The sequence below is a fragment of the Botryllus schlosseri genome, chromosome 5, assembly GCF_051294905.1.
Source record: "Botryllus schlosseri isolate E-star chromosome 5, Bs_hap1, whole genome shotgun sequence".
Taxonomy (NCBI): domain Eukaryota; kingdom Metazoa; phylum Chordata; class Ascidiacea; order Stolidobranchia; family Styelidae; genus Botryllus; species Botryllus schlosseri.
The window spans coordinates 14,042,894-14,065,769 of NC_137240.1; the positions used below are offsets into that span (position 1 = coordinate 14,042,894).

The following is a 22,876-nucleotide window of genomic DNA, read 5'->3' on the forward strand; positions in this document are numbered from 1 at the left end:
TTTGGCAGCCTGTTTGCCTGATTATTGTTTCCGGAATATTTTAGGTCATTTAGTTATGACGTTGATATCGAGTCTGTTCAACCTTCTTGGTAGCGACAAATATAAAAGCATGCAGCCTGTCGTTTATGCTACGCAGTTCAAGAACAGGACGGTGAGTTGATAAAGTTCCAGAATAAGTCGCGGTGTCGAATTATGATTCTAAATTCATCATCATTGATTCATTAGCAATTTTATCAGTTCAATACACCTCAGAACTGCGATACAATGAAAGATGGGAGGGTGTCGAAGCGACTTGGAGTAGCCTATGGAATCGGACAATCACCTTGGCATAGACGATGTAAAGAGGAGGCGTGCACACTGAATGAAAGGTAAAGACGGCAGAGAAAAAAGCAAGCGACAAAAATGGGGTGGCATGTCCTGGAAGGCGAGATCGATAGGTCAGTCGTGGTCCGGTAATCTTGAGGATGGACTATAGTATTCGTTTAGTAGTAGTAGTAGTAAATCATGGCTTATCAACCGGGTTTATTGTACTGTACATCATAGTGCATTGGTTCCCATCCTTTTTCCACCCACGTAACATTTCGGGTTTTTTTTTATGCAGCGTTCGCCTACCAGCTATATATGTTACGCGCGCCGAAGGCAGTCAAAATTATTTCACCGTCTTCAGCGAAACAGAAAATAAACTGCCCCTTGTTAATTAAGGCGCTGTATATGACATCTGTAGTGGATCCATTTGGAATTCTTGTGGTGAAATACATTAAAACGGAATTCGGTTAGGTAAGAATCCCAATGCTTTACGACTAGATCTCAGCCCTGTAGGCCGTCACTAGTAGGATTGCCTTCCCACATGACGACGGCTTCAAAAAACTAAAAATCAACACCACCTGAACCAATAACTCCATTCGGCCGAAAAAGACAGAATTTACTCGCGTACGACATGTTGTGGAACCTAGGGCAGGGGTGGACAATTATTTTTCTCCGCGGGCCGAATTAGAAGTAGAAAATACGTTGGTGGGCCGAGTGAAAGTTTTTGCCTATATTTTCCAGCGTATTTTAATTTTATTTAAAAATTTCATTGTTAATAAATGCTGCCCCGTGAATGGGTTGATGTTGGGTAATGACAAAGAGACTTTTAGTTAGAAATATCCAGAGGTGGTCAAAGTAGTCAAGAAAGCTACTCAAGTAGAAGTAGAAGTAGTGACAAAAAATCTACTCAAGTACGAGTAGAAGTACTTCTTACATAAGCAACCTAAAACTACTTGAAGTAGAAGTATAATTGACTGACTTTAAAAGTACTAAAGTAAGTAAGTAGTTGTGACAACCATCCTGATGGGTGATGTGATGTGATAGCTATCACATAGCTCAATTTGCACCTTTTTATAATCAATCCGGTGACGAGTTTGATTCATATTGATGCATACCAGCAGGTATCCAATTGTCGATGGCATAAGCATTCGTCCACATCATGGGATGAAAATGATTGTATTGATAAGGAAATTCGATAGTAATCCTCTGTTTTCTCGAACAGCACGTTTTGGAAAATAGCATGGTATGGCGCCATCCCCCATATTATAAGGGCCGTAGTTTAGTCGAAGAGCAATGCGGAGAAGTTGTATAGGACAGTGCTCTTCAAATTTTTTCGACGTGGTACACCCTTTTAACGTCGGCTCAAAACTCGCACACCCCTGTTCATTAGGGGTCTTCAAAAATGACTTTTTTTCTCAAATCGTACTATAGCTACTTGATAAAATTGTTAGGTTACCTAACTTAAGCCTACGCACCGAATTTGGTTCAATTCCAACCAGTAGCCGCATTGCTACGGGAGAAGAAAGTTTCTATTTATTATATAAAATAAACAACGAAAAATTTGAAATTTTTCTGTTCACTCATGAAAGTATTAGGTTGTCTATAAAAACGATGTTCTTCAAATTTGGTTCAATTCCAACCAGTAGAAGCGGAGTTATTGCCGTCAAAAAATTTGGATTTGGATAAAATAGTGTTTGGTCACAGAGTCTATTCGCAGCCAGGTAAGCCGCCCACCAAATTGGAATTTATTTCGTGTCGGCCCAAAAACAGCTTGACATTACGAACGATAATCAACCTAAATGTAACAGTATTGGGGAGAGAGTAGGTAAAGTTACTGCTGCAGAAGCGGAAATTCAGATCAGCCATGATAGCACGCGCACCAGCCTACTGCGTATCAGGCCTGCCCCACACCACACACAGTCGATAGTAGCACTTGGGCTGCAACAGATGTCAGTAACCTCAGATCGTATGCCGCTATACACAGTCTATTGTCGCTAATTTGCATCACTAATAACAAAATACTAAATTGCAAATGTATGGCGAAATATTGGACATAAAATCGGGATTTTAAAACAGAAGGTTTTCGATTTCAATATGGAAGCTGTTTCGACCCTGGCTGGCTACGTCACTTCATTTATGTGCATTGCGGTATTTATTAACGTCGGGTAGGAAGTACCGATTCAAGAAGTCTGAGCTATCGCGGCGGTTCCCCCAAAAATCACTAAAAGACAAATGACTAGCTGAACACATGTTTGTTAACTGCATACTTTCCAACACCAAACGGAACCATTGGTCTATTGCCGACGGCTAAATGAATAGGAGAAATATTTGCTTATGACATCACAATCAAGCGGTGTACACTGTACAGTACTTGAGATAACATCGTACCATATTGCTCATTAACCTGTGCGTCAACCTGTACTGGCCCATAAACCTGCCTTTGTGATAGCTAGCCATCGGCTCATTGTAATTCGAATCTGGTACACCCCTGTACAGTGTACACCCCATCCGAGTGGTACACCCTTTGGAAATTCTGGTACACCCAAGGGTGTACGACAACCCCGGTTGAAGAGCACTGGTATAGGATACGGTGTAAACACTTTGCGCGATTAGTAAACGTTAATAAAAAATATGGTGGACCGTAAAAATGCCATATTGTGTAGCTTTATTTCCAGAAATTAAAGGCATTACTACACTTGCTTTTATACTTCAACATGTATGTTATCCAGACAAAAGAACTGATATTAATTATAACTCAAATATATGATACTGGGAATTGAAAGTGAAATATAAATACTACTTCTAAAAGCAGAATATGTATTTCGTGATTTAGTCCTGAAAGTTTCAATGATGGTACGCTAAAACTGCTCTAAAACTAAAAAAAAAGTCAAAGTCCACTCTTCCAGATTAGGACACGCCATGGACATGCTAGATTACGATATAACAAGAAAATGCCAGATTGCGAAACATCAGTTTCAAACGTTATGATGAGCCATATATACTGTGATGAATTATTTCATATGGGCGAAGGGCGACAATGTGGTGTATACGGAACCACGCCAACCCTCCACCTAAATTGTATTCGCCGATACTCTCGTGAAATCATACTGGTCACTTCGTATCCACTGCGCGCGAAGCGCGACGAAAATTCCCGGCTTTACGAAACTTTTATGAAAATTAAATGTTAATACTCCGTGAAAACAGCTCCGAAATTCCTCAGGTTATCTTCCTAATTGAAAGATTGAACTACTTCTACTTGACAAACTGAAAATAGCGTAAGTAGATCACAAAATAATAAGAAGTAGAAGTAGCGAAAATCATATCTACTTGAGTAAGTACCAGAAGTAGAGGAAAACTACTTGAGTACTTCGAAAAAGTAGAAGTACTTCGTTACTGACCACCTCTGAAAATATCTATTTGCAGTCATGATTCGAAATACTGTTTAACATGGCACATTTTCAACTCTCTTTAAACCCGTATTCACGTTTTACACTAAAACAGTGATTATCAAGCTTTTTTTAGCAAGCGCTCTTTTGTTAGTGAAAAATTTCGCCCGCTACCCCTAGATCATGATATAATATCACAAAATATTAAAAAGATCAACCAGAATGTTTGAAATCCCAGCGGATAGTTTGATGGTATGGAAGATGATGGCTGTTGATGAGAGAATTCTTATATATTAAAGTCAGACAATAAAACACAGAGCAACAACTCTGAGCTGGGTAAATTGCGCGGAGCGCGAAGAATATTTACCTCGGTTTCGCGCCCCCTTCAGATGCTTTCACATCCCTCCCCTTCCCCCGGTTCGAGAACCACTGCTCTGAAATGTATTTCGGATAGTACAAAGCTTACTGTCTTGCTAGCTGCCTTCCGGACATGCTCGAGCCTGCAACTTCCACGGAAGTGGTACTTGCCATTCATGAACTTAAAGCTATCAAGGCAGCTGGATATGATCTAATTCGAGCCTGGTTTTTAAAACTGATTAGCCTGCTTATCGGCCATCTGATTGCCCATATTTTCAATTTCATGATAGAAAATGGTGTCTACCCAAAATGTCTGAAAACTGCCAGGGTTGTCCCCGTTTACAAATCCGGAGATAGAACTAATGTCACCAACTACCGGCTTATATCTGTCCTACTGTGTATTGGAATTGCGTTCGAAAAATTGCTCCTCTCCCGCCTATCTTCGTTCCTCGCCAAGATGTCTATCATTTCTCCACAACAATACGGCTTCCGCAAAAAGCATCAAACCTCGCATGCCCTGTTAACAGTGGCTGAACACTGAACAGTGATGGAACAGCATCTCGCCGGCTATCCGACAGTCGTCGAGCATGTCCGCATTCAAATCGAAATACAAACAATTTCTTCTAAATGAATACTAGCCAGCCAGCACGAATGTTCAGTTGATATCAACAGCCGAACCTTCGCCTGGATTGTTGTGTAGTGTACTATATAACCAGCATTCAGGATTACCGGATCACGACCTAACATTGACCTCAACCTCCGCCACATGCCACTTTATTTTGTCGCTTGCGTCTTATATTCTCTGCATTACTTTTCATTCAGTGTGCACTGTGCGAATGCACGTGTGCGTGCATGCCTCTTCTTTACTTCGCCTAGGCCCTAGGCTAAGGTGGGTGTCTGATCTTAAAGGGTACTCCAAGTTGTTTCGATACCTTCCTGTCTGTGCCCGTCGGCGTCGCAAATATGTTAGCCAGTTTTTACAAGCGCAAAGTTTTTAAAACGTATGCTGGTTATTGATATATGTGGCCTATTTAATCTCGATATTGAATTCGTGCGGCCCGCGGCCTGCACGAAATTTGAAAAGGCCGAAAAGGGGTCCGCGCGATCCGTTTTGGGTTTGCGACCCCTATAGCCTATATGCCTATATGCCTATAATATCCAATTATTAGAGGTTGAAACTCAATTCGATAATTTCGATACTATCCTAGAGGTTTTTGGAAGCAGGCTGGGGAGTCAAAGTCATAATATCACGGAGTCGGAGAACGGTCAATTAATTCTGGTCTTGCAGTTTGATTCAGTGTCATAGGTTTTAATTTAAGTCAGCGAGCTATTTGTAGGTCAAGGCGGAAGTTTGATTGATTGACTGCACCATATGTCGTTTCGACTCCTTCCTAACTTACATCATAAATCACCATTTCTAATCTTACGATGTCAATGGTGAGTCGCTGATATTATGAATAAGACTGAGTCGCAACGATAAAATGTATACCTCTCTAGTATAATAACAAACAAGTCGGAGTTGCATTTCGTATTTGAAAGTGTCACAAGAGCTTAGAACCGCAGTCAAGAGCGATAGCTACTTCAAAACTGATGAGGTAGTCGAAGACATTGAGACGCGGATTTGGATCTTGAACGTAGATCCGCGGCATTGTAGTCACATTTTACGTAAGACGCCGCAGACCCATATAAGACGGCCTAGTATAGGTGTGATTATTGTCACCGTTTTCTTATCAACGCGTTGGAGTTTGGCAAGGCACTGTGCTTTCACCTTTCTCGAAAATTCACCAATCAAGCTTTGGGATTTGCTTATGCTTCAGAGTTGCTGTTGCTGACAATGAAGTTTGGGTCGGTGATTTCGGCACCAATAGGTGACGCCATGCACCTATTCGTCATTTATTGCCCAGTTGGGATTATTTGTATATCTTCAGCAGTTGCCGGACAAAGAGAGCTGACCGCTGTGGCCACCAGAGTGAAAAGTGAAGTTATCACTGGGGCAAGTTTTTGCAACTTTTGCAACTTGTTTTTATAGCTTCCGGCAGCTTCCCAAATACTCGTAAGATATGTAGAATGCTGTTTTAAGCTGTTTGAAGGAATCTTATAGTGCGACTTTTTGCAACTTTTGTCCATTTTTTTCATGCAACTTTTTGCAACTTTCTCGGTTTTTCATGAAAGTATTTTCGATTTTGGTGAAAAACACAGCCAAATTCGACTGAAACACCGTAAATCAGCACCGAAGTAACGCTTTTACGGGTATTTCGGGAGCTGAGCCGGAAAATTGACCCTTATTTTATTTTTTTCTAGTCAATCTGGGAAGTTGACCTTTTCTTTAGTCAACCGAGCAAAATGTGGTCAAAATGAAACTTCTGCAACTTTTTTCAAAAATAAATGCAGCTTTCCACGGATTTAACTGCAACAAAAACTTGCCCTAGTTATCACACAAAATTCTATCACACAAATTGAAGGGTACCTACTAAATCTGACATGTGACAACATGAATGGTGGTATCATCATAATGATGGAACAATGGCGTATCCGGTTAGTTTATCCGGATTTGGACACCAAAATATGATAGAACGTAGATATAACTCTGTCCATACGAAATTTTATGTAGATCCGTCGCCAAAAACGTGCCCAAAATAGATAACTATGAATTAGCCCTTGTAATATTTCAACCAAATACGCGGGAAGCGGGGGTGATAGCGCAGTGGTAACGATGAGTGCCCACCAAGTCGGCGGACCGGGCTCGATTCCTGAAAACCGGGCCGGGCTGGACCGGGCTCTGAAAACTATCGAAGTTGTGGGCAGGGGTGGGTAACCCGCGGCCTGCGGGCCATTGGTGGCCCGCGAGGTTTTGAGTAGCCGGCGAGCTATTTTCCCATTATATTATCGAAATTATGTTATATTATCGAAATTGAATTGTTCATATTGTGAACTTGCAAGGCCAACCAAAAATATAATTAGTATGGCAGCGACACTTGGTATGATAATGACTAAAATATCGGTTCCGACGCAGTGGCAGATCCAGGGTCCAGCAGTCACATTTTAGTAAATCGTCGTGCATTACAATAAACTAAAATAGTAGTAAAATTTTTCTTCACGCTTTGCGTGTTTCATTGACACGCAGTTTCTTTTTCTGTAGCCTACCCATACATGAAAATGAAAAAACGCCTGATTTAGCCGATTGAGTCTATATTAGCTATTACTATATTAGCAATTACGAGAGAAAGTTTATTCGCGTTTGCGCTCGCAGAAAGATCGTCGACGATGAAATGTAGGCACAAAATGATTGTCGTATCGTATATTAGCGGAAATCTTCGATATCGATATTCCTAGATGCCGAATAGTCCTGTCCTTGCAAACTGAGCCCAGCCGAAGGTATACAGTCGACCCGCAATATACCCAAGTATTAATAATAGAATATTAACTTTGAAAATTTTACGCGCCTGGTGCGGCTAGTGGGCCACGCATTCGTTCGTCAATTTCATGCGGCCCTTTACCCGAAAAGGTTGGCCACCTCTGGTCTATATAGATTACTAATTTTCCCGTAGGTTAGTTATAGTAATCTGGAGTCTGTCAGCCGTCAGTAACATCGGATGCAGCAACGAAGACATAGGGGTCGCCGTGCCGGCTTGTGACGACATAATGAATACTTGTCAATCGACGATAACATCATAGTTGCACTAGAATGCACTTTACCCCGTACCATTGCTGTGTACACTACACCAGTGCTTTTCAACCTTTTTGAGCTCCGTTCGCACTTTTTTTGTAAAATAAATTTCATTCGCACAAACTAATCGAAAAGTGTTATACAAAAAGAAGATGAAGATAGGCCTATTTAACAATAATTGTTCAGATGTGCAACAAATAAACGAACCAAAATTTTTGGCCGCGGCCATTTCTTTCAGAACGCAACCGTAATGGAGCTGCAATTTATTGGAATTTCTACAAGACCAGCTGCCGCGGCTGCTTAACCCGTTACATGGCACGATATTGTCACCGTCGCACTTGCTCGACGCGATTAGGCAGTCACGCAGAGAACGAATTTTAGATAGTTGTCAGCCGATGTTATGAACGAAATGGGTCTAAGTTTCGTTTTCTGCGTGACTGTCTTATCGCGTCGAGCAAGTGCGACGATGAAGACATCGTGCCATGTAACGGGTTAAGCAGCCGCGGCAGCTGGTCGTGTAGAAATTTCAATAAACTGCAGCTCCATTACGGTGGCGTTCTGAAGGAAATGGCTGCGGCCAAAAATTTTTGTTCGTTTTTACCTTCAATTTGAGACCACATCATTTTTAGAGCGCAGTGCCCCTTTAAAATCTGTTCTGCACTTCTATCCAAAATATAGCGTATTTTTCGCGAGTGAAAAATGCTTGCTGGCAAAAACCGTTTTGGGAGCTGACACAAAGGTCCCTCGAAGCTCCAGTTTGTCGAAAGAAAGAAAAAACCCACGTGTTCGTGTTGAGGCTTTTGCCTTATGTCTTTTGAACATAAGGTGCAAAACAATCAAGGAGAGTAGGCACATTAGAGCTCGCTACCTGATGATACGTTGCTCCAACTTCTGTCTCGCAAGTTTATGAGAAGAGCAAATAACTCACGATACTTTGTGTTCTACTCTACTCTATCTACTCTATCTAACTTGAGAATTCATGACAGTTTAATAACGGTAAAGCAGCTTTTGGACTACCACCGAAATCTGAGTTTTTGTGGCATCTCGCGATCCGAGCCTTAGCTATGAAAAGGATTTTTTTAATATTACAGTTGTATGCTACGATTTTACTGGCATCTATGACATGCAGAACGAGCACACCACAATTCCACCCAACACAGCTCTACAAAACATGTCTGACGCACGCGATTCCAAATTAGGGCGAAATAAATTCCTCTGCATATCGCAGTTGTACTACTGTCTACTCAGATTGCAAGAACGGGACCATTCCGTGCCGACCACGGAGCATATCCAATCGATCTCGAAAGGTTTGGCCATCCAGCATCGGTCATTTTTAGACCGAGGGTTTGTCGCCGCTTATGTTTTTGGCGCCGCATTTTATCAGCGGTTTGTTCGCCAAAACTTTACGATTACGTCTTCATGTGCCCCAATGCAGAAGAGGTTGGCCTCGAAATGAATGAGTCTCATAGGCCTGGACTCTCTCGTTGCACACCCCTACACTAGTTGATCTCAACGGTCGGACAAATCTTATCATGAATTCTCACGATAAAGCAATATTTAATGCGTGTCTCGCTTATTGGCTACAGTACCCAACACAGTGATCTTGGATATGTAAAAACGATCGCAGGATTCTTTGCAATAGATTCAATGAATATTACATACATATTAACAGATAGCTCTGGCACCGTGTCGATCCAAAATTATAACCTTTGCGGTCCATACTTTAATAACCCTTGAAGGGGTACAAATTTGCGTTACAGTAACTTGCAAACGTGAGTCTGTAATGATGGTATTTACTACTATCCTCGTGCCTCGCGCTAATCGAACAGTTATTACGAAAATATGTTGATTGTTTAGCGAAAGAATGCAGAAAGTCAATTTGATGTTATTTTTCCAGCCTGTCGCAGGCTCAGACGGGCTAATACACTTTTTGTCTGCCACTATAGAGATTATAGATATCTATATGCTGTCACTACACCAGCTTCCAAATCCGGCTTTTGGTTACGTAATAATTATAGTGTATGAATATTTATTCAATACGGCTTATGAGAGCTACGATTAGTGGTGCGCCGTATTAAGCTTTTACAATTGCGTCGCAACTACAAATGTTACACTGATTTTAAATTTCCTATTAGGTTTATTTGAATTTACACGTTAGAAAAGTTAGGAATTAATCACGACTTTCATTCGTACTTGATCCGGATTTTCATTCGCACTATTCGCACCACCTTCGTCATTCGCACTGAATTTTTTTTCATTCGCGCTAGTGCGAACCGTCACACAGGTTGAAAAGCACTGCACTACACCATTAAAATTCTGATGCGGCGTTTTAACACCGGCACTGTACTCGTTAACATTAAGCCATACAGCTCAATTCAATCTTTAAATGTGCGATTATTATTCAACTGTAAGTGTAGTAAGAGCAATATGGGCGGATATAACGACGTGATCAATAGAAATTCGATTTGTACCAAATGGCCAATGGTTTGACGTTCGATATTGGTGCACTCGTTACCAGTCCATCCGGTGTCGATCAAGTTTATCGGAATATAATATTTTCCCGTTGAAACGAATCGAATAATCGAATTAAACACTGTGCCATGCACATTGCGCCATGCCCATAACGAATTAAACTATGCAGTATGCACGTTGTACATTTACAAGTTTACGAAACAGATGAATACGAATTGGAAATCGCGTATCAAATCAGTAATTTGTCTCCAACATAAAATACCATGGGGTTTTGGGCTGCTCTTCTGCCATCCCCTATTTACGCTCGAAAATAGCAACGATGAAATGGATTTTCTCGGCTCGTGCTCGTCATATCGACATGTGCAATGGAATCACGTTTTTATCCTCTCTCCCATTTCGCGTAATACATAGTGATCATTATTTTCGAACCGTACACAATTGGCCAACAAGGTTGTGCTGATGATGAAATTGCGGGTATGCCGAATACCCACACACAGCCATATTTCGCATACCGAGGTTCGGCACCAATGTATGAAAATTGAACATCGAACATAAGACTGCTATGCTGTTAAATCCCCAGGAACATGATTAGTCGGAAAAGATAGCGCCAAAGGGGAAAACATTCTTAATTTCGCGAAGGCCTGCTGTTGAATCATGTGAACTCGCGCAGCAGATATGATTGTTGCATATATAATAGCATCTTATGAAATACGTCAGAGCCGGAGCTACCCCTCAAATAACTAGCTGCAGCTCCGGCTCCGGCTGAATTTTATGTAGAGCTCCGGCTCCGGCTCCAGCTCCGGTAAAAATGCACGGCTCCGGGGCTCCGGCTCCGGTTCCAAAGCCCTGGTTACGGCGACAAAAAAAGCCCAGAAAAAAGACCCGAAGAAAGAAAGCACTCACAAGGAATGGAAAGAACTAGTAGAAAGGACCGCGGCTTCAAAAAAGATCAACACCGAAATAAACTGTGACATCGGGCACTCTAGGTCGAGGTGGATGTTAGAGTAAAGGATTGCTATTGATGCGCGTCGTTCGGCATCCTCCTATGTGTTCATTACATCGCGTTGTGTCTTATCGCATTGTACATTGTGTGTAACTTGTTCGGATGAAAATTATAACCCGATGATTGATTGATTGAGAAAGCTCTCATGTTACGATGAGCGCAGTTCCGGAAACAAACATTTCTGATAAATGTCCACGATATCCCTAGACAAAGCTTGTACAGCACTTTAATCGTGACAAATATTAAAGCTATAGAAAATGTACTTCAGGTCTAAAACAACGCCAAATTCTGGCGAATCGCGTGCATGAGAATTGCCACGTAATCGCAAAAAGCTCTCGTTTTACAATGAGCGCATTTCCGGAAACAAACATTTGTGATAAATGTCCACGATATCCCTAGAGCCTAGACGAAGCTTGTACAGCGCCTTAATCGTGCCAGATATTAAAGCTATAGCAAATGTACTTCAGGTCAAAACAACGCCGACTTCTAGAAAAAAAAATACGACATTTTGGCGAATCGGGGGTAGCCTATGATAATGGAAACGAAATCGCAAAAAGCTCTCATGTTTCGATGAACGTAATTACTCCCCTAATCATGAAGTGAGGACCTTGAAACTTTGTACAGTATTAGATAACATCATCAAGATATACCATACGAAATCTTGTCACCCATCTCGATATGAAACATCGTCAAAATCAACATATACCAATACCGGCTTTTGCACTGAATCAGTACTGAAAACGGATCGAAAATAACAATCTTGACTACCCAAGTGAAGCGTGAAGGAGAGAGAATATTTTTTTGTGTCCACACCACCTTTGAGTACACGCTGGTATCAGTAAAACCAATGATATATATACAATGATTGGAAACTGCCACGCCCCTCAACGCTATAAGATAGCTTCCCGGCGAAATCAGTCCGTCGCGGGATATGCTTGAGTGGAGGTACAGGATTGCGTATGTCGACTGTGGTGGAGTGCTGCAATCGACCTTGCTAGCGTAATAATTCACTGATTTTCCCTAATTGGTTTGGTTTTAGTTGGTTTCTTGAGCATAGTGACGCAGTGTTGCATACTAGGATGTAATATAACTTAACGACTCACATTTATCAAAGTACCGACTAGCTGCAAGGCATTTTAGCATCGGTTGCAACCATTCATGTACGACACCGCCTACAAAATTAACAGAGACTGTGCGTGAGCGGCAACATAGATGTGCAGAACCTGGAAGGATTGTTAAAAGAGGATTTGACAATTTTCTGGCATCATTTACGTCACTTGATTTCATAAAAGTGATGGGTTGATTACGATAATTGTGTGAGCAACTAAGTCGTTTTATATAGTATAGTATCAATAAAGCGATTGTACTTTCATAATATAAAATCGGAACTAACCGAAAACTATCCCCATCAATGATGAGAATCGGCATTTTCCAAGCAATATTTGAGACTTGCAAAACCGGAGAAGAATTCTCAAAAACCGGTGAATTTTTCATCTTTGAAGGTCATCTTTACCGCTCAGAGCTCAAAATACCGTTTTTCCTCCCGCATTGCTAGATGGATGACTAAAAAAAAAGGTCATCTGTCCGCCCAGAGCTAAAATAACCGTTTTTCACTCCGAAATACCCGCCGGAGCGTCAGTTCTGTGCTAATTTACGGCATATCACTCGCAATTTGCTCTAAATCTGACCGAAATTTTCAAAAAAGAGGACGAAAGGGCGTCCTGCGAGGACACTTTCAAAAACGTCAAAAAAGAGGACAAATCCTCAAAGAGGACGTATGGTAACCCTACACAAAATGATTGTCGTATATTAGCGGAAATCTTCGCTATCGATATGTCCAGATGCCGTATAGTCCTGTCCTTGCAAACTGAGCCCAGCGGGCGGTATACAGTCGACCCGCAATATACCCAAATAATAATAATATTAACTTGGAAAATTTTACGCGCCTGGCGCGGTTAGTGGTCAACGCACTTGTTCGTTAATCTCATGTGGCCCTTAAGCCGAAAATGTTGGCCACCTCTCGTCTATATAGATTACTAATTTACCCGTAGGTTAGTTATCTATAGTAATCTAGAGCAGTGGTTCTCAACCGCCGGTCCGCGGACCGGTGCCGGTCCGCGACGACTTTCCTACCGGTCCGCGAGGTATATTACGATTTTATACCTTTAATGTCAAGACGCAATTTGTTGATGACTTGTCATTTGATTAAATAAATATAACATCAAATTCTAAACTGATTCAGAACTTCGCGACGTAACATTAGGGCGGGCATATTCGATTTGACTTGAATGATCGATTTGACTTGAAGTTCAAGACATGCCATTTGATGGCATGCGAGCGACAAGTACGAGCTTACTCGCTAAACCGGGCAGTTTGCGCGATCATTCGTTTTCAGTTCATTCATTTTGTGCATGACCGTAGCCTAAATTGGGCAGTGAATGGGCACTCGAAACCCACTAATTGGAGAGGTGCCGATATTGAAGGGGGTCCGAAATCGAAAATGAACATAAATTATAAAGTATTTTTTGAAACGTTTTCCAAAATTTTCCAATTTCTTTTCGCGCCTGGTGCGATTTAGTGCCGCTAAATTTCATGCTTATTGATAGTAATCTTTTACTAGAAATAGGCATTTCGGCGTCAGCCATCACCGCGCCACGACACACCAACACATGGGGCAGTTCAGGCTATCATGGAACTCCGAAAGATGTGCCAAAAATTCAAAAATTCGAAATGTAGGAAATATTTTGTCTGTATATACATTTCGAATTTGATTCACCCTATTACTGACCTTCGCTATTGATGAGAGTCATTCGAAAAGCTTTTAGCAAATAAATTAACAATATGAAGTTCTCGTTTCGCGTTATTTTGAAGTTCTGTACCCCAAATGGCTTGCTCGAATATTTTTGCAATCGACCCGATTATACTACATAAACTCTCTGTGTACACTTAGTAGAATGAATGTACCTACGGATACTAGTGAAAACATCCATCTAACCGTGGAGTCTGGGGGCTTCGCCGTTTGGCTTATCGCCGTGTGGGGCCCAATAACAACATGTTTGGAGGTGGGCTGACGAAGTGCTTATTCGGCCAGGATTTTTTGGAGGGCCGGTATAGCTGTGGTCAGGTGTTTTCGTGCGTCGCATTGTATTCCTAGTAGCCAGAGTGGCCTGCGTCTGGTGGTATTGGCCAATGAGCAACGTAGCACGACAAGGTGCTCGGTTCGACTCCGAAACGCTTCTTCTCTCGATATTGTCGAAGAGAAAAATATTATTCGTGTTGGCGTGGTCGGTTAACTTAAACTCACGGCCTTCGGCGAGACAGATTGTTTACAAACGACTCTCGGGCTCGGCGGTATCACGTTTATCTCGACAAGGCAATTTTACCTTGACTCAACAAACTCACTACCGTAAAATGACATGGATGCCATCATGATCATAATTAATTATGATCAAAAGCCTCTAAATGTCACTCTCTGGCACCATATACTTGCAAAAAACGGTTTCATACTTTACATTTTTGATTAATTTCAATTTTTGAAAGTCCACCGGTCCGCCAAATATTTTTTGAAATTTTACTGGTCCGCGGAGCGAAAAAGGTTGAGAACCACTGATCTAGAGTCTGTCAGCCGTCAGTAACATCGGATGCAGCAACGAAGTCATAGGTGTCACCGTGCCGGCTTGTGACGACATAATGAATACTTGTCAATTGCAGGGATATCTAGACAATCGAACAATCGGAGAGTCGCAACGGGTCATTGGTATGGCCATCGTGTTGCGGTTACCCGTTTGTTCTGAACAATGCCGATATTTCAGACTTGGAGGACAGATTCTAGGTGGATCAGTGCCTGATCAATATTTTAATTTATGTTTTCGGAATCGGTGCAACAGTAGCTTTCGATCAAGACCAGATTCAATAATTTCTGCGCTCGGTAAGATAGCTTTTGGATTGCCAGAAATCCTACAGTCGCTTACGCAAAACAATTCTCCACTCCAGCCTCGGCTAAGCGGAACGAAGCTGCAAAATCGGTCGTTGCCGTTCCATGTTTAATTTCTATACTCTAACTCTCGTGCGCACTTGCTCCTGACTCAGACGGCAAGGTTGCGTCACAATACCAAACTCTGTTACAATGCAACATTCGAGGCTGATATTGGGTGGTCCAGGACCACGAGCAGGATAAAATTTATGTTTTCAAAATCAGTACCACGGTAGCTTTCGATTGATACTCATTTTATCAAATTTAATGGATTATGGGTTCGAGTCCGACCGAGGTCGACTCCAGAATTCCTACCTAGGAGTTGGGGGTTTATCTAGACTCCTCCTCGCCATCTCATTCGCAGAAGCGGTGTATTACAAAAGCCTAGAAGTGTGCCGTGCTACAAGTCGATGGATACGAAATCAAAAATAAGAAATATTGGCGTGGTGCAAATGACCATTGTTGTCGAATAACACCATGATTACCACAAATAACATTAGGGTTGAGTAGCCTACATCGTAAATGCCGATAATGCAAGTCTTCTCGCTTCGACGAACTTATGCGTAATCTCCACTCTCGCACGCTTGCGCACACACCTATATATAACATACAGTCACTAAATGTTGATGTAGTTAGTAGTGGGGAATCCCGGCAGACTGGGAGCCGCTATGGCCACATTATCATGTAAGACAGGAAACCGTCCGCGGGTCGTATGTTGCCCGCCCCTGCACTAGAATGACATTGAGGATAATCAATCCATAGTTGGTATTGTTCACATCGACCTGGCGTGATATGTCGTATTCCTCTCAATAGTTGAATCTTTCACACCGGGGTGTGCGAAAACGCATACCAATGACCATTTATTCAAAACATACCTGATAAACGTTTTGACACATCTTCGAAATAAACTACACGTTGTGAAGTGTTCCCCATGAATTGCCTGTAAACCTTGAAAATTAACTAGGAGTACTCGTCAAGATTGATAGCTGGAGGAAGGATTGTACACAATATATGATTTGTGCAATTGCGAGCAACATTCTATAGCGTCTAATTCACAGAGGTGGTCAGTAACGAAGTACTTCTACTTTTTGAAGTACTTGAAGTAGATTTTGCCTAATCAAACTACTTTTAAGTAGTTATGATTTTAGACTACTTCTACTTCTACTTGACAGTTTTCAGTTTTCTAGGCAAAAATAAGCGTAGAATGCCTACTTACTTACTTACTTCTGAACCACCACTCCTACTTCTACTTGAGTAGAAATTCAGGCGTTACTTCTACTTCTACTTGAGTAGCCACGGTGACTACTTTGACCACCTCTGCTAATTCATTGAAAGGTTAGGAAATGATTTTGTAACCTTCATCATTATATAGTGTGTACGTCTATGGTATTTTATGTATAACCTTCATAATTTTTCGCTATTTGCATCACGCTTTATGACCTGAGCATGAGCATCAACTTGCATTTGTATATGCTGCTGCCTCAAATGCCCAGGTTATTTTCCAGCAATGTAACTCCACAATCCTCCATTGCAAGATCTCTCTTGAATATGCTCATATATATTGCATATGCGGTATTACGGAAAATACTTATTTAACTTGATTTCAATTGTTGTTGACTGGCAAAACTGTGACATAACAAATTCCCATTTTGTAAATGTCTAATGCATAAATTTTTTACAGGACCGTTATTGACCAATATGAAAATTGTAGTCCATTCTAACTTTCAAGAAGAATTTGTTCGTGTATTGAAACAGCCGCAAAGCAACCCACAACCGCGAGGAAATTGAAAAGAATTAAGGGATCTTAATATAAGTGCAAATCATTATCTTATGGGATTCTGGCACGGCAGGCACTCCATGAGAAGCAACCATGTCATGTTCCACTCTGCTTCAGACATTGAGCTATTTCCAAAGATTGTAGTCAAAATGAATAATAATTTACGATTGGTGCCGGATTGGATTGATACTCATTGGGTCGATTGATGCGGAGAAAAAAAATCTTGCGGAGAAAAATAGTCTTGCTGAAAGACTATATGCATATTATCCGAGTGCGAGAGGTGAGGAGATGGACACTACAATGCAATCTGTGGATAATTTTGTGTGCCTGGTGAATACGACAACCATAAGTTCGGCTACAACTGCCATTTTAAGCCATATTGCATTACAGATAATATTGCTTCACTTGTACTAGCTGGAAAAAGATATGCCGCTACTGCAAAACTGGAGATATTCTTATGCCGCAGAAACAGAAATGCCCAGAGCAACAACATTCGTGGCCAGGGAAACTTATCAAGGCGACAAGAAAACAACAGCAATGATAAATTTGATACGGACATTTTTGCCAATCCATTGAGCAGACTACCTCATTATCACCAAGAGATTAAGTCTAGATCCGTTGTTGGAATCATTTTTAGCCTGATCAGGAAATCTGGCCGTACCTGCGATATGGTAATTTTCAAATAATTATTGATTTCTGAAGAGGCTTGAAACATACTAGTGTTCATGGTACTTGATGCTTCAATGCCCTCCGATGCTCAACGCCATGTAAAATCGATGCTCTACCATCCAACTGCAGTCCTGTTATTGTCATCAAGAGAGAATAGGAACGCTCGAAAAAATAACATTTGAGAATATATATTTTTGTTACGTGACAAGAAACATTGACATTATCAACTAGGTACAGTTATTTGATTGTTCATAATACCACAGCACAGTTTCATAAATTGCAACAAAAATAGATGCACACAGTACATTTATCGCATGGCTTGAACATATGCATATCAGAGATTGGAATTCCCATAAACATGAAAATCCCTTTTTACTACATATTGACCTGACTTCAATGCTTTCCGTTCACTAGGATTTTGGTTCTTGTTATTTTGAATTTTGATGTCAATAATTCTAACATAATAACAAAGATGTTTAGGCAGTTTCAAGTGTTATAGTAAATGAAATATCTATATACCCTGCATTAACTTCTCAATGATATTATGGTGTTGGTATCCTCATTGAAATAGTCACGGCTATTATCAGCGCATTTAGGAGTCCATGAAAAGGTGAGGTATTTAAGCTGTTCAAAATCCTTCTACTGTAATACCCATCCGATGACACTATGACGCTCGGATTTGATCAACTTCTGCCATGATCACCTCAACTGTTGAAGGAATAGATGGCGATGTGTAAGTCCTGAAATTTGTTAAGTGAAGGGGATTGTTATACAGTCTCTATTCCGTCCCATTCTTGGAAGTCACCATCTTGCAAGTCAACTATGATTGTACGAGTTGACAAACTGAAAATGGACGACATTACAATTATATGACTATGCAAATTATATGCTGTGAACAATCATTTATATATCATTGCCTGTGCACAACTCTATCAAACCTGAAATGGACAGTGGCAAGAACTTTCTACCTATTGTGCGCCGCTCTTGCGCACACATACATATCACATCATGGTAAATTGTACTCATGAAGTAGTTTGAAAAAGTAGGTCAAGACCAGATTTTGCAGACGTTTGTTAGTCAATTGGATATTGAAATCTCCTTGTTGAAGCGGAAAATGTACGGTCTGAAAAGTACTCAAGTAGTATGAAGAAATAAGTTAGACCAGACTTTGTATACATTTGTTAGTCAATTGTATACTGTATCTACAGGCTGCTGACGATTATTCCTGACGAGTATCAAACGAAAATATTCGGATTTGTTCAATTGTATATAGGAGCATTCGAATCACAAAATGAATCTCCGTGACAAAGGAATAGTGACTATTATTACTTCAAAAACGTGATGCATTTTGCGGAGTCCTCAAGTAGGTTTTGCCTACTTTCACTCCGACTTCAGAGTCGGTTTTAGAAGTTGACTGAATTGACTTGAAAATTTTGAAATGGTTCTTGACTTGATTAAAAATTTGCAATGACTCGAAGATCATGACCTGATCGCAACGACCTCGCACTATGAAGTATCCACCGTTATTTGCTACTGCGAGACCACCTCCGATCACAATGTTCATCACGTAGGCACACTGGTACATCAGTTTTGTCTGAACATTAAGCCATGCTACCGGTAGTGGCCCAAACCTGTACAGTATGCACACGTTTCACCTGCGATAGAGGTCACGATAAAAAACTTTTCACAACGTTAACGCCAGTTCCTGAAGAAAGATTGCTGACGAACCGTTTGTTTACATCGATTGATACCGCTGGTGAAGCATGACTCGCGACGCGCTAAAAAGCAGAGCTGACTGGAGTTTCCAATCAAACCGATTGATGATTGATGTCAATGCTTATGTGGTTGTATGCTTTGTTTGTATCAACTACTCTGCCTGTGATAATGCAATTAAACTTCGTTTAGCATACGGTAGTGTGTTTCTACGGTACCTTGTAATATATTTATCATAACAAGATGACGTTTTTTATGTTTCGTTTATAGGCATGGAGGCAACCATAAGTGCAATTAGACTGAGACCATAAGGGTCGGGACTCCAATTTCACTTTGATCAGTGTATTGCACAATTATCCTATTTTCACCACCGTGACTATGATAGTTTATCATCATGCTTTGAACGTTCTGAAATGAGTGAAATATACTGGAATCAACATAGGCTGTACCTATATATTCTGGAAGATATACCAGTTGTTATGCAGACTTGCAGCTTGATTATAAATAGCGTCAGTGATCTTTATTAGCTGTGATTGAGATACGCCTATGGACAGACAGACAGAAGTTTATTTTCAGGTGTAAGAAAGTAATGCTGTCAAATGGTGGCCAACGATACGACCTTCAGGTCTTCAAGTCAGCTGGTCACCTCATACATACAGACAGTCATATATATAGGCCAACATGCAATACCATGTTATATATTTATTTATCTCACTATTCATCCAACCGCAATTGATGAAAAAATATGGAAACAGTGAAACTGAAAATTGAAATTCAATGTGTTTGTAGATTCTTTTCCAAGCAATATATGAAACATAATTTGTTATTCAGGTTTGATTCTGATTGTCAATGTTCTTCGTGTATACGTTGATGAAATTTTTTCAAGCTTCCAAATGGAATGAAAGTCTGTATGCTAAATCTAGCGTGCTTTGTTAAGCATTCCACGTAATCTATTGTTTCCAAGATCTTGGTATCCTTCACAGCTTATTACAAATTACTAATTAATTGTTTTTGTCATTTTTAAGTGCTCCTTTTTGCTGTCGTCGGATTGTGAATTTTGAGTGTGTTTTAGTGCGTAACTGCCTGCCTGTTAGATCAGGAGTCCTGCTGCCCTACTAGTGTAATGTATTTGCACACTAGTAGTCTGCTACTGATTAGGGGTGCCGTATGATAGGCCTATGAATTGTTGCATAAATAAATCTTTTGACTTGATAATGAGAGAATATTGATGACCACAGCTGCAAAACTGACCAGTTTGATTATCGACTGCAGGAATTGTCAGAGAGGTAGGCTACGCAATGACTGAGAGAGAGACTTCATTATTTCGAATCAAAATACCTAAATCCGATCAACACTGTTTTGGGATCATGCATCCACGTGAACTGTCATATTATTCTGTATCAGGTACATAGTTGATAGTTGCCCTCAATTGAGCGGCTAGGATTGTGTGAAAGTGGACATACCTCCAATAAAACGAATACATTGACTTCGTCAACCATGGCAGAAGCTGTGGAATGGGATGGTAAGTATGCGTGAGTATCGGTATCGGATACTCTACTCTTCCTCTCATGCATTGATAAATTCAGGCTCCGAGGAAGGTTTGTTATTTGACGACAGCGATCACTTTGAAGAGGACTCCCTCTGCTCATGGATGAGTGAACCGGAAAGTCTTTGTAGGAATTGGCGTGGGTGGCAAACACAGTTTTCTAGCTGTGGCAATGTCTACGAGCCGCGATTTGAAAAGGCGTCCAATTCCAAAGTGAAAGAGGGTATGCTTGATTTTCATTGTCTTTTGGAGCGAAATAATTTATTACCAAGTCACAGCATTAAAATGTACCATAGTCTTTTCTACATCACATTGTTTTACATACCGTAAACCGGGGTAACTTTGGACTTAAGGGTAACTTTGGACACTAAGCAGTAAAAGATTTAAATGGTTATTGATGAAAAAGGGTTGCCGCTGGATGTCCAATTCTTTTTCATGAGGCAGCAGTACCACAAGTAGTCTCTATAAAAGGTGGATTCATTTCACTACCAGATAAACTTGACCCAACATTGATAAAGTAATGGAGGGGGTCAATTTCGTCAAAATTGATGGCCAATAAACTTCTTACAACCAAACATAGATAGCATGTGATTCATAGATTCAAAATTTGTCAGCTGATACCTCTAAGTAGTCTTAATCCATGGCCAAAATCTCAGTGGGCTCACCCTTAGATTAATACAAGAAAATGTGATGTCCAAAGTTACCCCGTCAAATTTTATCAGAACAGGGTAACTTTGGACAGTGAAAAATGTGATATTTAGAGCTCTGGAAAGTGACTGCTTCATCTGTGTCAAAGTGTATCGTCAACTATATTCCTTGTGACCGGCCTGATGGGTTCTTAAAATGGAATGAGAAGGTTAATAAATTAGGAGTTTGCCAAAATATGAAAAAATGGGTAGGCAATGAGCTGAGAGATTATAATCGGGTGTAAGCTACTTCAAAAACTTATCACATACTCCTAAAGATGCGCCTGCTGAATATGGGATATCGTAAATTACGACAAATATATCCATCAGAAGACATAGGAGAGGGAAAATGTATCTTTTAATGAACAGTAATATATTTGAAATCGGCAATAAATCACGCTAACATGCTTAATGTTTGCTGTCGATTGCTAACACTGCCAGTGGGATACCCTGTCACCATATGTTATTTATAAGTCCCAATTGGTGAAGGCATGAGGGAAAATTGAGATAAGGGATGAATAAGGGGGCATTAGCCTTCATAAACTACCTAATTATTTTTTTTTGGGGGGGGGATTAGGTAAAAATCATGCAATAGGCCAGACATATACTATTTTGTTTCAGTTTTTGTCACTGCTCTCATCAACTCTTGCCAAATAAGCCTCATTTACGAGGTTTCATAAACAATAGAGAGTGAAGGCATACAAAAAACTACATTGTCCAAAGTTACCCCACATGCAGGGGTAACTTTGGACACGGATAATTTACAAAAATAAGGTACTTATTTATGACCATGAAGATTTTGGATTGGTTAATTCTAATCTTTGTTCCATGACCCAAAAAAAACACAAAACTTGCCTCCCCTACACCCTAGCATTTCCAAGATACAAAGCGGAATTGTTGAGAATTGTCCAAAGTTACCCCGGTTTACGGTAGTGAAATTTGATAGTGAAATGCTAGTGTCGAATTCTAGGCGATTGTTGTACCACCAAGTCTTTTATATGGCTAATCTGAATGTAAAGATGAAAATCTGTCTATATTTTACTGATTGTCCCACTTGCCCTATAATCATAACTATTGTTGAGTCCAATGGAACAGTGGTTCGCGAGGAGCTCGTTACTGGACCCCTGCAATAGAGCACCAGACCGGTTCATATTTGTGTACACACTGCCGCTGGCTTGACTGTACGAATTTGTACTACGAGTAACAGTAGTTTGCGGAACGAATGCGCATTACCGTGCTCGGTGTATCAACGCATGAATCAATATTGTTGATCTGAATAATTGTTGGCACCTTGTTTTTATGAAATAATGTTATAATGCAA

The 22,876-nt window shown here is 40.6% G+C and overlaps 1 protein-coding gene and 1 long non-coding RNA gene across 2 annotated transcripts in view; one reads left to right on the forward strand and one right to left on the reverse strand.

Annotated features, from left to right (window-relative positions):
- LOC145439151 (uncharacterized) overlaps positions 1 to 22,876 on the reverse strand; it is a 168,417-nt gene that overhangs the window by 140,097 nt on the left and 5,444 nt on the right. The window lies entirely within an intron of this gene.
- The window catches only part of LOC145439125 (zinc finger SWIM domain-containing protein 8-like), a 68,969-nt gene continuing 66,475 nt past the window's right edge, over positions 20,383 to 22,876 (forward strand). The window contains exons 1-2 of the mRNA XM_080316603.1: positions 20,383 to 20,845; positions 20,910 to 21,092. Of these exons, the coding sequence (XP_080172729.1) occupies positions 20,821 to 20,845; positions 20,910 to 21,092 (208 nt within the window). The 5' untranslated portion in view covers positions 20,383 to 20,820. The remainder of the gene's footprint in view (positions 20,846 to 20,909; positions 21,093 to 22,876) is intronic.